The sequence below is a fragment of the Ochlerotatus camptorhynchus genome, unplaced genomic scaffold (genome assembly GCF_037179485.1).
Source record: "Ochlerotatus camptorhynchus isolate MF236.1 unplaced genomic scaffold, CSIRO-AGI_Acam_v1.1 ptg000037l, whole genome shotgun sequence".
NCBI classification, from domain to species: Eukaryota; Metazoa; Arthropoda; class Insecta; order Diptera; family Culicidae; genus Ochlerotatus; species Ochlerotatus camptorhynchus.
Genome location: NW_027040528.1, coordinates 2,229,876 through 2,244,071, shown reverse-complemented (window position 1 = coordinate 2,244,071; position 14,196 = coordinate 2,229,876). Strand labels below are relative to the sequence as shown.

Below are 14,196 nucleotides of genomic sequence, written 5' to 3'. Positions count from 1 at the left end.
GACCGCCGCAGGCTAACTATCGACCCACGATGCAATTCCAACGAGGGGAAATCTTAAACCCCTACCCGGCGTGCGATGTTTACCCACGTACCGTTCCAGCGCACTTGCATAACGGGATGGCTGCAACTGCATCATGCGAGGCGTGTGTATGCAGGAATTCGTGTTTTGTACGAAATTGACGCACCCCTTGGAGGAAGACAATGATCCGGCAGACCCCGACATTATCCAGGACTTGACGACTTCTCTACATCAAGGAGAGGCACTCGTTTTTTCTACAAAACTGACACACTCCATAGAGGAAGAAAATAACGAAGATCACGACACTTTGCAGAACGAAACAAATTCGGAACATGGATCAGGGGTAAATAATTTTGATAATAGTTTTATGAATGACAGGTTACCATCAACTTCTTCACCTAATCTTCAGACCAGTACAGAAATTTTGGTATATTGCCAAAATGTTAACCGCATGAGAAGCGCCGGTAAAATGAATGAAATTAACAAAAATATATTAAGTTCTCCTTACTCTGTCATAATGGCTAATGAAACAAGTTGGGATGATAGTGTGAGAAGTGAAGAAGTTTTTGGTAACAATTATAACGTTTATAGAGACGACCGCAATTTTCAATGGTCTGGAAAAAAATCGGGAGGTGGAGTATTAATAGCGATTTCGACCCAATTGAATTCAGAAATTATTATGGCTACTAAATTTAAAGAATTCGAACATGTATGGGTAAAAGCGCAGGTAGCAGACGAAACACATGTCTTTGCTTCGGTATACTTTCCTCCAAACAATGCTCATAAGGACACGTATGATAAGTTTTTTGGAAAAGCGGAAGAAATTTTGTCTAGTTTACCCCCTGAAGTAAAAGTTCATATATATGGGGACTTTAACCAACGCAATGTTGACTTTATTTCTGATATGGACAATGAAAGCATCTTACTTCCAGTCGTTGGGGAAAATGAAACACTCCATTTCATTTTTGACAAAATTGCAAATTTAGGACTCTATCAAATTAACCATGTGAAAAATCAACAAAATTGTTATTTAGACCTTTTATTAACAAATACTTATGAAGATTTCTGTGTGACTGAATCGTTAAGTCCCATATGGAGAAATGAAATGTTTCACACAGCAATAGAGTATTCTCTATTCGTTCACACAAATGAAAGAACCAACGACTGCGAATTTGATGAAATCTTTGATTACAATTCAGCAAATTATGATAACATTAGAAATAGATTGAACATTGTCGATTGGCAAGCAATATTAAGAACTGCAGGAAATGTTGAATGTGCCGTTGACGTATTCTACAATGTGTTGCTTGAAATAATTCTTGAAGAAGTGCCAACTAAAAGAAGAAGACGTCAGAGTCATGCAAAACATCCAGTTTGGTACAACAGGGAACTGAAAAATTTAAAAAATCGAAAGCAAAAAGCGCACAAATTTTATAAAAAATATAATAGTGAAGAAACTTTGGCATATTATTTAGACATTTGCGATCAGTTAAATTTGGCCGTGAATATGGCATTTGAGGAGTATAATTTAAAAACTGAACTTGAAATAAAATCTTGTCCTAGAAACTTCTTCAATTATGTGAAAACCAAATTAAAATCTGATAATTTTCCCTCAAAGATGCATTTGGACGATAGGATAGGTGAGAACTCGGATGATATATGCAATTTGTTTGCAAATTTCTTCCAAGAAATATATACTACGTTTTCAGAAGAGGACCGTGACCGTGAATATTTTGAATCATATCCAGAATTTTCAAGTGACATCAGCGTAAGTCAAATCAAGGTTCATGATATCTTAAAGGGTTTAAACAATTTAGATGCATCTAAAGGTCCTGGCCCTGACGGTGTTCCGCCAGTTTTTATGAAAACTTTAGCAATTGAACTTACTGCTCCATTATTTTGGATTTTCAATATGTCACTGGAATCCGGAAACTTCCCTAAAATATGGAAAAACTCGTTTTTAGTGCCTATCTTTAAATCGGGTAAAAAATCCGACATACGTAATTATCGTGGTATAGCTATTATCTCTTGCATTCCGAAACTTTTCGAGGCGATTGTAAATGAAAAACTCTTTCTTCAAATTAAAAACAGAATAACTACTATGCAACATGGCTTCTTTAAAGGCCGTTCAACAACTACGAATTTGCTCGAATTAATTAACTATTCCTTGAATGCAATGGATAACGGAAACCATGTAGAAGTGTTGTATACAGATTTCAGTAAAGCGTTTGATCGAATTGACATACCCATGCTTCTTTTTAAACTTCAAAAAATGGGAATTCATTACGCACTCCTCAAGTGGCTTGAATCATATTTAACTGACCGTCATCAAATAGTAAAATACAAAGGAAAGATATCAAATCCCGTTGATGTCACTTCAGGAGTTCCTCAAGGCTCCCATTTAGGACCACTTTTATTTATTCTCTTCGTCAATGACATATCTTTCATTATTAAGAAATTGAAAGTTTTAATATATGCTGACGACATCAAACTTTTTTTAGAAATAAAAGATGCCAAAGACATCATCACATTCAAAGAAGAAATTCAAATATTCCATACTTGGTGTCAAAAAAGCCTGCTACAATTAAATATAAAAAAATGTAACTCCATTACCATTAGTAGAAAACAAAAGCTACCCGATATAACAGTCACTTTAGGAAACCAGATCGTAGAAAAGTGTGATAGAGTCAGGGATCTAGGTGTTATTTTAGACTCAAAACTTACTTTCACCGATCATTATAACACAATTATTAACAGAGCTAACAACATGCTTGGTTTCATAAAACGTTTCTGCTATAACTTTCACGATCCGTATACGATAAAAACATTGTACATTGCTTATGTAAGGTCGATATTAGAATATTGCAGCATAGTTTGGTCACCTTTTTCAATCACACACGAAGAAAGAATAGAGTCCGTTCAAAAGCAGTTTCTATTGTATGCACTCCGCAAGTTAGGTTGGACTGTATTTCCTCTGCCATCTTACACAGCTCGGTGTATGCTCATAAATATCCAAACATTAAAAGAGCGTCGTGAATTTGCTATGATTTCTTTCGTAAACGATATCGTATCACATCGCATTGATTCTATAGAACTATTGTCATCCTTAAATTTATATACACCATCTAGGCATTTACGAAACAGAAATATGTTTGCTACAAATCGTCATCGTACGAATTATGCCAAATTTGGACCCTTGAACCAAATGATGGATACATATAATAAGCACTGCGATAACATTGACTTTACAATGACAAAAACTAAATTAAAGCAATATTTTAATTCGTCGCATAACGTCAACTAGAAGTAATGTTTTAACTTTTTCTTAAGACATATTATAAAAAATATAAACAAAGACAAAATTGTAAAAATAGCACTTAAGACAACAATTGTAAAACGGTCTACACTGATTGACGACAAATAAATAAATAATCGACGGGAAATTCTTCTCCGACATTATCAACGTCCGCACGTACCGCAGTGCGAACATAGATTCGGACCACTACCTAGTTGCAGTATGCATGCGCTCAAAACTCTCAACGGTGCATAACACACGTCGAAGTCAAACGCCGCGACCCAACATTGAGCAACTACGGGACGCCGGAGTTGCCCAGGACTACGCGCAGCAGCTGGAAGTTGCACTACCCACGGAAGAGCAGCTTGGCGCAGCTTCTCTTGAAGATGGCTGGAGGGACATCCGTTCAGCCATAGGTAGTACTGCTGCAGCGGCACTATGTGCTGCAATCCCGGACCGAAGAAATGACTGGTTTGACGGCGAATGCAAACTGTTAGTAGAGGAGAAGAATGCAGTACGGGCGAGAATGCTGCAACACCACACGAGATTGAATGTGGAGCGATACAGACAAGCGCGGAACAGACAAAACTCGGTTTTCCGAAGGAAGAAGCGTCAGCAGGAAGACCGAGATCGCGAGGCGATGGAAAATCTGTACCGTGTAAACGACACACGGAAGCTCTACGAAAAGCTAAATAGTTCGCACAAAGGCTACGTGTGCAAGGACTTGGACGGTAACCTTCTCACGAACGAGTGTGAGGTGATTGAGAGGTGGAAGCAGTACTATGACGAGCACCTCAACGGTGAAGCAGCAGAAAACGAAGGTGGCACGGCAACAGACCTTGGAGCACGCGCAGAAGACGACAGGCTACCGGTCCCTGATCTTCAAGAAGTTGAGGAGGAGATCGGTCGGCTGAAGAACAACAAAGCAACTGGTGTAGATCAACTACCAAGTGAGCTATTAAAATACGGTGGCGAAGCACTGGCTAGAGCGCTGCACTGGGTAATTGCCATGATTTGGGAGGAGGAGATATTACCGGAGGAATGGATGGAAGGTGTCGTATGCCTAATCTACAAAAAGGGCGACAAGTTGGATTGCTGTAACTATCGCGCGATCACACTGCTGAGCGCCGCCTACAAGGTACTCTCCCAAATTCTATGCCGCCGTTTGTCACCATATGCAAGAGAGTTCGTGGGGCAATACCAGGCGAGATTCATGGGTGCCCGCGCTACCACGGACCACATTTTCGCGATTCTAGAGGTTCTGCAGAAATGCCGCGAATACAACGTGCCCACACATCATTTGTTCATCGATTTCAAATCCGCATACGACACAATTGATCGAGATCAGCTATGGCAGATTATGCACGAGTACGGACTTCCGGATAAACTGACGCGATTGGTCAAGGCGACGATGGATCGAGTGATGTGCGTTGTTCGAGTATCGGGACACTCTCGAGTCCCTTTGAATCTCGAAGGGGGTTACGGCAGGGTGAAGGACTTTCGTGTCTGCTGTTCAACATCGCGTTAGAAGGTGTGATCAGAAGAGCTGGGATAGACACGAGTGGCACGATATTCAGGAAGTCCATCCAGCTTCTTGGCTTCGCCGATGACATTGACATTATGGCACGGAACTTTGAGATGATGGCGGAAACGTACATCAGACTGAAGGCTGAAGCTAGACGGATTGGACTTGCCATCAACGCATCAAAGACAAAATACATGAAAGGAAGAGGTTCTAGGGAAGACAATATTAGCCTTCCACCCCGAGTTCAGATTGACGGTGACGAAATCGAGGTGGTCGATGAGTTCGTGTATTTGGGCTCAATGGTGACCGCCCAAAATGATAGACAGCAGAGAAATTCAAAGACGCATTATGGCAGGGAATCGTGCCTACTTTGGACTCCGGAGGACGCTTCGGTCGAATAAAATTCACCGCCGAACGAAGTTGACTGTCTACAAGACGCTGATTAGGCCGGTGGTCCTTTACGGCCACGAGACCTGGACTATGCTCGTGGAGGACCAACGCGCCCTTGGTGTTTTCGAACGGAAGGTGTTGCGTACCATCTACGGTGGAGTGCAGATGGATGACGGAACGTGGAGGAGGCGAATGAACCACGAATTGCACCAGCTGCTGGGAGAACCATCCATCGTCCACATCGCAAAAATTGGGCGACTACGGTAAGAATGCCGCAGGACGACCCAGTGAAAATGGTTCTAGAAAGCGACCCAACAGGAACAAGAAGAAGAGGCGCGCAGCGGGCAAGGTGGATCGACCAAGTAGAAGGTGACCTGCGGACCCTTCGCAGACTACGAGGCTGGCGAACTGTGGCCATGGATCGAGTAGAGTGGAGACGACTTCTTCGGACAGCAGAGGACAACAAGGCCTTAGCCTGATTGGTAAGGTAAGTAAGGTAGGTCACTGTGCACACCAATCTTGGGTCATCTTTTGTGTCAGTGTGCCGCATGTGTGCCGATTGTACCGGCCATAGAGCAAGCTGTGATTGTTTGTAAAATACCCATCCCGGCAAACCCGGTATTTCTGACATCTTGAATGTTTTGGTTTGAAATCGCAAGGATAATTGTGCATTCAGATCTGAGCGTGCATTGGCGGAGCGGAGCCGGATTTGCGATGGAATAAGAGAGACAACTGTCGTGACTGGGCCGAGGTTTCCAGCCTCAGTCACGGTTCCAAGAATCTGCTGCTACCTCTGTTGGTCCGCTAGTGCCGCTATCCCTCCTGCTGGTGGTCCTTTGCTGCTCGTCCGCTCTATACACAGTTCGTCATAAGAAAGCCGTCAAGGAGTAGTAGCAAAATTCTTCTTTATTTGTGATTTGTTACGTTGTTTACAATTGCTAATACAAGGCAAAAGGTTAGCCAGAAGGGCTTTTCATCTTTGGTGAAATTTTTGATTTTGTGTTTGTACATGTCGTGTTTTACTGTTGTAATGTTTTACAATTATCTTCTTATGAAGAATGTTTGATTTAAATGTTTTAATTTGTTATTCTGCCTACTTAACCTATCTTAGCTTAACCTAACCTAACGTGCCAGATCCCTGATGATCTATTGATCGGATCGTCTACAGCAATCTCTGAACCTGGCGATGGAGTCAGCTCTCCGTAACTCCAGTGTCTGAAGACCAGCCAGGCGGTGGACCTCAGAGTTTCTAGTCCGCGATGGACTATTGACGATCATCTTCAGGATCTTATTCTGCATCCTTTGTAATTTGAGATGGTGGCTTTTTGTGCACCTCTCCCAGATTGGCATCCCGTATTCTATTACGGGAAGGATGATTTGTTTGTAGACAGCAAGCTTATTTTTCAGGGATAGAGTAGACCTCCTGTTGATGAGTGGATACAGTGATCTTATCAAGATGTTACACTTGGTTTTGGTTTTTGTCAACGTGCTCTCTGAAAATCGGCTTGCTGTCTAGTGTTAAGCCGAGGTAGACTACCTCTTTCGACCATTCCACTACTGTACCGTTCAGGCAGATCTTATTATTCACCGACGGAACAAGTTTGGGAAATTTTGATTGTGGAAATATGATGACCTGGGTCTTTGCCGCATTGACACGGATCTTCCAGCTGTTGAAATATTCAGACAGGACGTCCAGGCCTCTCTGAAGTTTGGCAGTCCGATGACCCTACCCTTGAAGACGATGAATGTGTCATCTGCGAACAGAGACAACGATCCACCATCAGGGAGAGCCGACATATCGGAGGTGAACAGGTTGAATAGAATGGGACCAAGGATGCTTCCTTGTGGAACCCCGGCACCGATGTTCAAAGGATCCGATGTGATGCTATTCAGAGAGACTCGGAACGTCCTGTCCGATAGATAGTTATTTATTATCTTCACTAGGAAGATTGGAAGACCATAGTGCTGCAATTTGAACACCAGGCCATCATGCCAGACATTGTCGAACGCTTTTTCAACGTCCAACAATGCCATGGCAGATGTTTTCGAAACAGGCTTGTTCCGTCTGAGAATGTTTGTTACTCGAGTCAGCTGGTGGACGGTCAAACGACCTTTCTGAAAACCAAACTGTTCCTCGAGTAACAAGTTGTTTTCTTCGGCAGATGTTAGGAGCCGGTGGTACACTGCTCTTTCAAACAGTTTTGATAACCCTGAGAGAAAGCCGATTGATCGATAACTTGAAGGAGAGGAGAGGAGAGGTTTCCGGATGGATATGACTTTAGCTGACTTTGAACACGAGGGGAAGTAGCCAAGTCGGAGGCACAGATTTAAAATCAGTGCCAGATGGTTGTAGAATCTGGAGCTCATGTGTTTGAGTTCCAGATTCAGGATGCTGTCGAAGCCTGGGGCCTTCATGTTTTTAGATGATTTGATATAGGCCAACAGTTGTCAGCCGTAATCTCAGATTCCTCGGAAAAATATTGGGAATCTGATGGAGGTTGATTGCGTTTTCAGCAACCTCAGCTTCGTGAGGGCTGACGATGTGTTGTCGAAGATTATGGAAGCTGACGAAGTGTTGACCTATCGCGGTAGGTCTTGGAATGGGCCTTGGCTTATTTTTAAGATTTTTGGTTAGTTTCCAAAAGGGCTTTGCACAATCTGGGAGAGAGTGGATCCTGTTAGCAAAGTCCTGATTTCTGAGGTCCACCATCCTGGCTTGGATGGTTTTTGTTAGGCGATTACAGTGGGTCTTAAAGACAGGCAGACCAGAGCGTTGGTACTGCCTTCGGATGGTGTTACGGAGTCTTATAAGGTCTTTGGTAGATCTGTCAAGGTTCAGAGTATTGCTCACCTGTCTTGATACTGGCACGTGTTGTTCCCTGGCCCTGGATTTCTCCTCCTTGATGGAATGCAGACAACTGATCCCAGCTGACACAATGATAGTTGCGTCGGGAAGCTTGGAAACGGTTGACGGATGAGCCCATAGTGATCCGCACTCAGCTCCTGGCGGGTCACAGGTTGCGAGATGTTTGGCGTTCAGGTCGCCATGATGAATTTTCTACGGCATCGTGACGGGGCCGACGGGTGTGAAGACTTCCACCCCCAATGCTTCAACCATTTTCAGCAGGAAACTCGGTAGCAGCCGGCAGCAGATGTTGTTCCTGGTAGCGATGGCCACTCCACCACCCACAGAGCTTGTCCGATTGAGCCTCACGAACCGGAATCCAGGAATAAATACGTTCATCTACGGTTTCAGCTGAGTGTCGGTGATGATAGCGATATCGATGCTATGTTCGTTGAGGAAGTCAACGAACTCGATAATTTTTTTCTTGAGCGAGTAAGCGTTCTAGTTTGCGATTTTGATGAGCTTACGGTCCATAACTGAGCATGAAGGTAGCCACAGCTTGGAGCTGGTCGGATTTGTTCTTGATGGTGTTGACAATGTCGTGCATCTTGAGGAAGAGATCTTTAAATCCGCTGCGGTGAACCACGAACCATCGTTGATTTCGGGCTGCGGTAAAGACGGTCCATCCTGACGCCAGTTTAGCCCAGAGGCTGTGGGGAGATCCTGTGGCTGTGGAGCAGCATTCGTCTCCGGTAATTAGAGCTTGAGCAGCAGTAGCAGCGGTTCGAGCAGCAGCCAATCGTTGATTGAGTGGCAGCGGTGGAAACACTGGAATCGGTCGTCGTGGAACCGGTGGGATGTTCTGATCATTTGTTTCTGGCACCTTCTTGCGGCCGAGCTGGTTTCTCGTCGATGCTTTCTTCCGGATCTCGATGTACAAGGTGCGCTTCGGGCAGGCCTTGCTTGTAGCTTTGTGAGCAGCACCACAGTTGGCGCAAATAGGATCGGCTTCATCGAGTCTATCGCAGGCGTCGGTTTTGTGTTGTTTGCCACACTTGATGCAGTGGCTGACCATATGGCAATTCTTCGTTCCATGCCAGTTCGAGCATTGCGTGACTCCACGACTGACTGGCTTGTATCGCTCCCACTCACTATGTTTAACAGGACGCGGATGCCCTGGAGGTCCATCAAAGTTGTTGAGTTCTTGTCAAGGTGAAACAGGTATAGCTGGTCGCGGTACTTGACGGCCTTGTTGTGGCAGGCCATCTTGTGAATTTGGACCGGCTTCAGTCCATTAGCCACCAGGCCAGCTCTTCCAAGAGGACGCCTGTGTCTATGCCGTACAGTCCTCACAGTACCTCCTTGAACGGCTTAACAGCCTCGATGTCGAGGGAGAAATACCATAAGGAAGTGATACTCAGAATAAGCGCCGTGATTGCCGTACAAATCAAATGGGAATCACTTCACCGTGACGACAAGTGACAAGTTTTCACCGTGAAGTGACACCCGTAATAAGGCCCGAAGAGTAGGTGGATAGCTGATAGAAATTAACTGTGCAAATATCTTAAGTAGAAATCATTTCTAGATTCTAACACTGGACTGGTGCCTCGACTGATGCAAGCCCGATTCCAACGACCTATTAAATTTATCCGAACATGAAAAAGACAGAGAGTTTGCAGTAAAGAAGTGTGAAATATACTGCAATAGGGATCACCATTCTTACCAAGGTTTTGTTATAATAATTTTAAGTTGCATGAATGTTTATAAAAATAAATTGAACTAGTATGACTGATTTGCAATGGTTAATTTAAACATTGAAGAAAAAACGAACAATCCAATTTTTACAATATTTTCTAAATCAATACTCGACTTTAAATACTTTTTACCCAATATTCGCTCTTCATGAAACAGTTACATTTCACTTAATACGATGTCTTTGCAAGGTATTCAAAATTGGATCAAGCAAAGAACTTAATTTATCCACTTTATGTTGAGTTGTTTCGTCTTTAAAATTTTCTGAATAGGACCATAAATTGAATTTAATCTCCGTTGAAGCATACCACCAGCAGTGTTGTTAATTTAAAAAAAAGAGGAATCAACATTCCTGATTAAGCAACGGCTACTAATAAACCCACTAATGATAATAACTTAGTTTCATAACGATCATTTAAAAAGTGACCTTCATAATCTGTTGATTTGATTGCAATCTAAAACTTGTGTCCCGAAATACTAATTTACATTGTGCAGAAATGATGAACTATTAGTTGAACCCATTCTAGGCTAAGCGTGTCCATAAGAGGGTCAGCTTATGATATCTTTTAAAACCACGAATAAACAACAAATGAAGTGAGAAAATATCATTCCACTACTATATAAAATGCATAAATTTTGTGCTGTCGTCAAATAAGTAACGTTGAATTGTAGCAAATTGATTTTTTTTTTCTTTGTAAACTCACCGGGGAAAGTTCAATGGAGGCTCATTATGCGCAAACGGAATGAAATGAATAACGGATTTAATTTCAGTTTTGCTTTCATCGGTTGTGCCAGGCAGTGGCACAAATGTATTTAAAACTTTTCTTTTGCAAAATTGCACTTTCGACAGTTCAGTTAGTTTTTAATTATGTTGCTTCCGTATATTTGCGTGCACTCAGTTCGGATGTCTGTTGTCAATTTGGTCTTTATAATTACTTCAATCACTTTCACGATTCACGGAAAATTATTCCTCATCTCGGGAAATCGATTCACCATCGACGACGGTTGGCATCGAGTTGATCCAAATCATTCCCTTTTTCGAATCATTTGCAGCCAATTACATCCCACTCGACGAATGACGCTTGAAATGGGTGAGCTGACAGGGCAAATATTGATTCCCATTTCGCTTCATTCAGCAGTGATTGAAAACGCATATCGTGCGTATGCTTTTTCGTATTTATCTTCCGATACATCCACTTAACGATCGAGTGAAAGAAAATGTGTCATGGGATTGAAAATTTATCCTTCAAGCACGTGGCATGTTACAATGGAGACTGAATTCGACTCGATCTTGAAACTTGGGTTGGTAAATTTAACAAGAATCGTTCAAATAAAAATAAAATATTCTATATTGATCTCTGTAACAGAAGCGTAAAAACTGGAACTACGGAATTCAACAATCTCCTCATAATTTGACGAAAACTATCATTTCACACCTTCTCGCCAGATAGGCCCACGACACCTGAAGAGCATCATCATCGTTGAACGATTAAAACGAACAGTCAGTCACCATTGTTCAATTCATTCGGTAGGACAAGCTCTGCAGCATGAACATTTCGATAATAAAGTGCCTGCTCGTACTGGTCGTGTTGGAAGCTTGCACCGCAAACTGCACAGATTCCTCAATAATAGACGTTCACGTGCGCGAGAAACGTTGGCTGACGTTCAGTCCTTATGGTGGTTTAGCAAAGATATTGCTAGGATTTCTCGTTCCCGTTCAGTTCACAGACTTCAAACTTGTTAGAAATATAGTCAATACTTTGAACCTACAAGCCAATTACAACATCCCATCGTCCATCATTTGGCCAATACCGCAGAGTTACTTCAAGAACCGCCTAAATAACGACTTTGTGGACAACAGCCGCCGGGATCTGTACAAGATGCTGGAGAAAATGTTCGATTCCTATGGAACCAATGGACGGGAATGTGTTCTGAAAGCTATCTGCGAAGTTGCCGAAGCGCCCCTCGATCACAACGGAATGTTTGGCGAAATCTTGGACGTCATGCTCACGTGAGTGACGAATCTGAATTGCGATTTACATATATAGTTTTATTTTTACTAAACCAACTTCAATCTTAGGCCATACAAAACGGATCAAATCGATGAAATCTACAAAGCGGCAAGGATTAGTGGGCTAAACGGTAGAAACTGCAGTACAATCTACAAACAGTGTCCGCCCGGTTCAGGCCTGCTGGAAAAGATGTCCCTTCTTGACATCGTGTGATAAGCTGCAAAACATTCATGGAAAACATAATTTAATGAATTTAAACAGTTATTGTAAAATCTTCAAACTGCCCACTCACTCACGCGTGTATCCTGTACATCTCTAGTCGACTTTTTGTATTGCCTTGTTAAAGGTCCGCCGCCATGAACCCCTGGGTCTGCCTCTGTTGCGATGTCCTGCCGGGTTCCACACTCATAAAATAAATCAAATACCCAGTGGAAAATACCCATGTGAATTTTACATAATTTTCATGTGATCCCATGATTGGAAATCCAATAAAATCTATATGAATTTATGTTGTTATGTGATATCCAGATAAAAATCATTAATTTTGCTATTGGAAAAATATTATTTGCGTTCCTAATAGGAACTATGTGAAAACTTTTTCAGTGTTATCCAGGGCTTGCTAGCAGATTTCGTCACTCAAAAAAATTGTCACATAAATTTCACTGGAAAAAACACGTAACCTTCAGGTATTGTAAATTTTCTTAAAAGTACATGACGTTAATAAAATTCATTACAAATCATATTAAAAGCAATGTGATAAGCTTCAAAGCTTAGATGAAATATATATAAATTTCAAGTGAATTTCATGTAAGATAATTTCACTTGGATTCTACATGAATTTATAGTGTGAAAATTTCTGAGTAGTGATAGCATAAACAAAACCTAATATGGCGTCCGAACGGTGCATTGCTGACGACCGGTTGCTAGATTTGCAAATTCAATTGGACTTGTTTAATTTTCTGAATAGTAAGTTGTTTTATTTTCGTCATCATACAGCATTTACTAATCATATATTTTTTGTAGAACGAGGAATCGACGAGTTTGATTTTCTTACCATCTGCTGGTAAGAAGTGCAGCTGGCTGGGGGCGGCTGGCATTTGCATTGCATTGGATTGTAAGTTTTTTTGTGTGTGTATAAAATTGATTAAACATGTTCACATGTTCATTCATGGCTGTTCGTTAACTACGTAAACAGTTTTTTGAATTCATTACCCCCTCCCCCCCCCTCCTCCTGCGTAGACAATTATCCGTACAAAATTATTAAAATTTGTATGGGCCGTGAATAATTGCCAACCCCTCGGCCCCCCTAAGCTCTCTACGTATTTTATGAACAGCCTATAAATAGATATAAGAAACCATCTGCATTAAGCTGAATAATAAAAAAAAATAAACAAGTATCTATCCAGTCATTTTTATTATTTCGAAAATCATTTTAGAACGCCTAACAACAGTTTGGATGCTATGAAGAAATTTACTAAAATTTAAGTGAAAGTGTAATAAAATTCACTTAGAAAGTACTATAAAATCTATGATGCTTTCTAGTGGATTGGGGGAAGATCTTTTCACTTTGAGTAATTTTCACTTAGATGTTACATGAAAATATAGTGAAATTTACGTCAAAGGCCTATACTACCTATTACAGTTTTATGTGGATTGAAATTAAAACTTTAGAACCGATCTACATATGAAAAACGTAAAATTTACGTGGAAAACTAGATGGAAAAAATCTATATATGTTTTCATGTAACATCTAAGTGAAAATTTTCTGAGTGTAGCTCTATTCCGGCCTATCCACTTACACGGTTAGAAAAAAGTACCCAACGGTCGATTCACTTTTACCTACTTTTGACTAGTTTGTCTCCTTTTCTCCTTCTAATGTTGCGGAGGAGCAAAACCACCCAACAGGATTAGCTTTACCTACTATTGGGTTCCTGCACTATAGTGCCGAGCTTGGTGCCGAGATGAGTGAAAACAACTTACTTTTGGGTACTTTTTCCTTACCGTGTAGGCACTTAAAATTCTGTTGATATCGGCTTCTGGTGACATTCGAGATCCAGTTGTGAGGCCACCAGGAATGAATTATACACCGACTTGCAGCTTTTTCTGTTCTTTCTGTGTTCTCCGTTGATTCACACTATGTCTCGCTGGCGGTTAATAACACAGATGTCACGTTTGAATTGAAAATTCGAATTAGAATTATTATTTATTTTCTTCAGAAAATCTGTTTATTTATTCCATTTTGTGTTTGTTACAAGCACTTGATTTTTTCTCTATGTTTTGTTACAATAAATCAGAAGTTATAGCTTACTAATTGATTTTTATAAACTGAGGATCATGCAAGGGGTTGGTCACTCTACAC

The 14,196-nt window shown here is 41.4% G+C and overlaps 1 protein-coding gene across 1 annotated transcript; it reads left to right on the top strand.

Annotated features, from left to right (window-relative positions):
* Positions 1–11,372: 11,372 nt before the first annotated feature.
* Positions 11,373–12,050, top strand: LOC135710839 (uncharacterized). Its single transcript, XM_065233540.1, has 2 exons — positions 11,373–11,836; positions 11,906–12,050. The coding sequence occupies exons 1-2, from the start codon at positions 11,373–11,375 to the stop codon at positions 12,048–12,050; spliced, it is 609 nt and encodes a 202-aa protein (XP_065089612.1).
* Positions 12,051–14,196: the final 2,146 nt, after the last annotated feature.

What these genes read in the sequence shown, in the direction of transcription:
- LOC135710839 (XM_065233540.1), top strand. Translation starts at nt 11,373, where the DNA reads ATGAACATTTCGATAATAAAGTGCCTGCTCGTACTGGTCGTGTTGGAA. An exon ending in ATCTTGGACGTCATGCTCAC is followed by an intron (nt 11,837 to 11,905) that starts GTGAGTGACGAA and finishes CTTCAATCTTAG; the next exon opens with GCCATACAAAACGGATCAAA.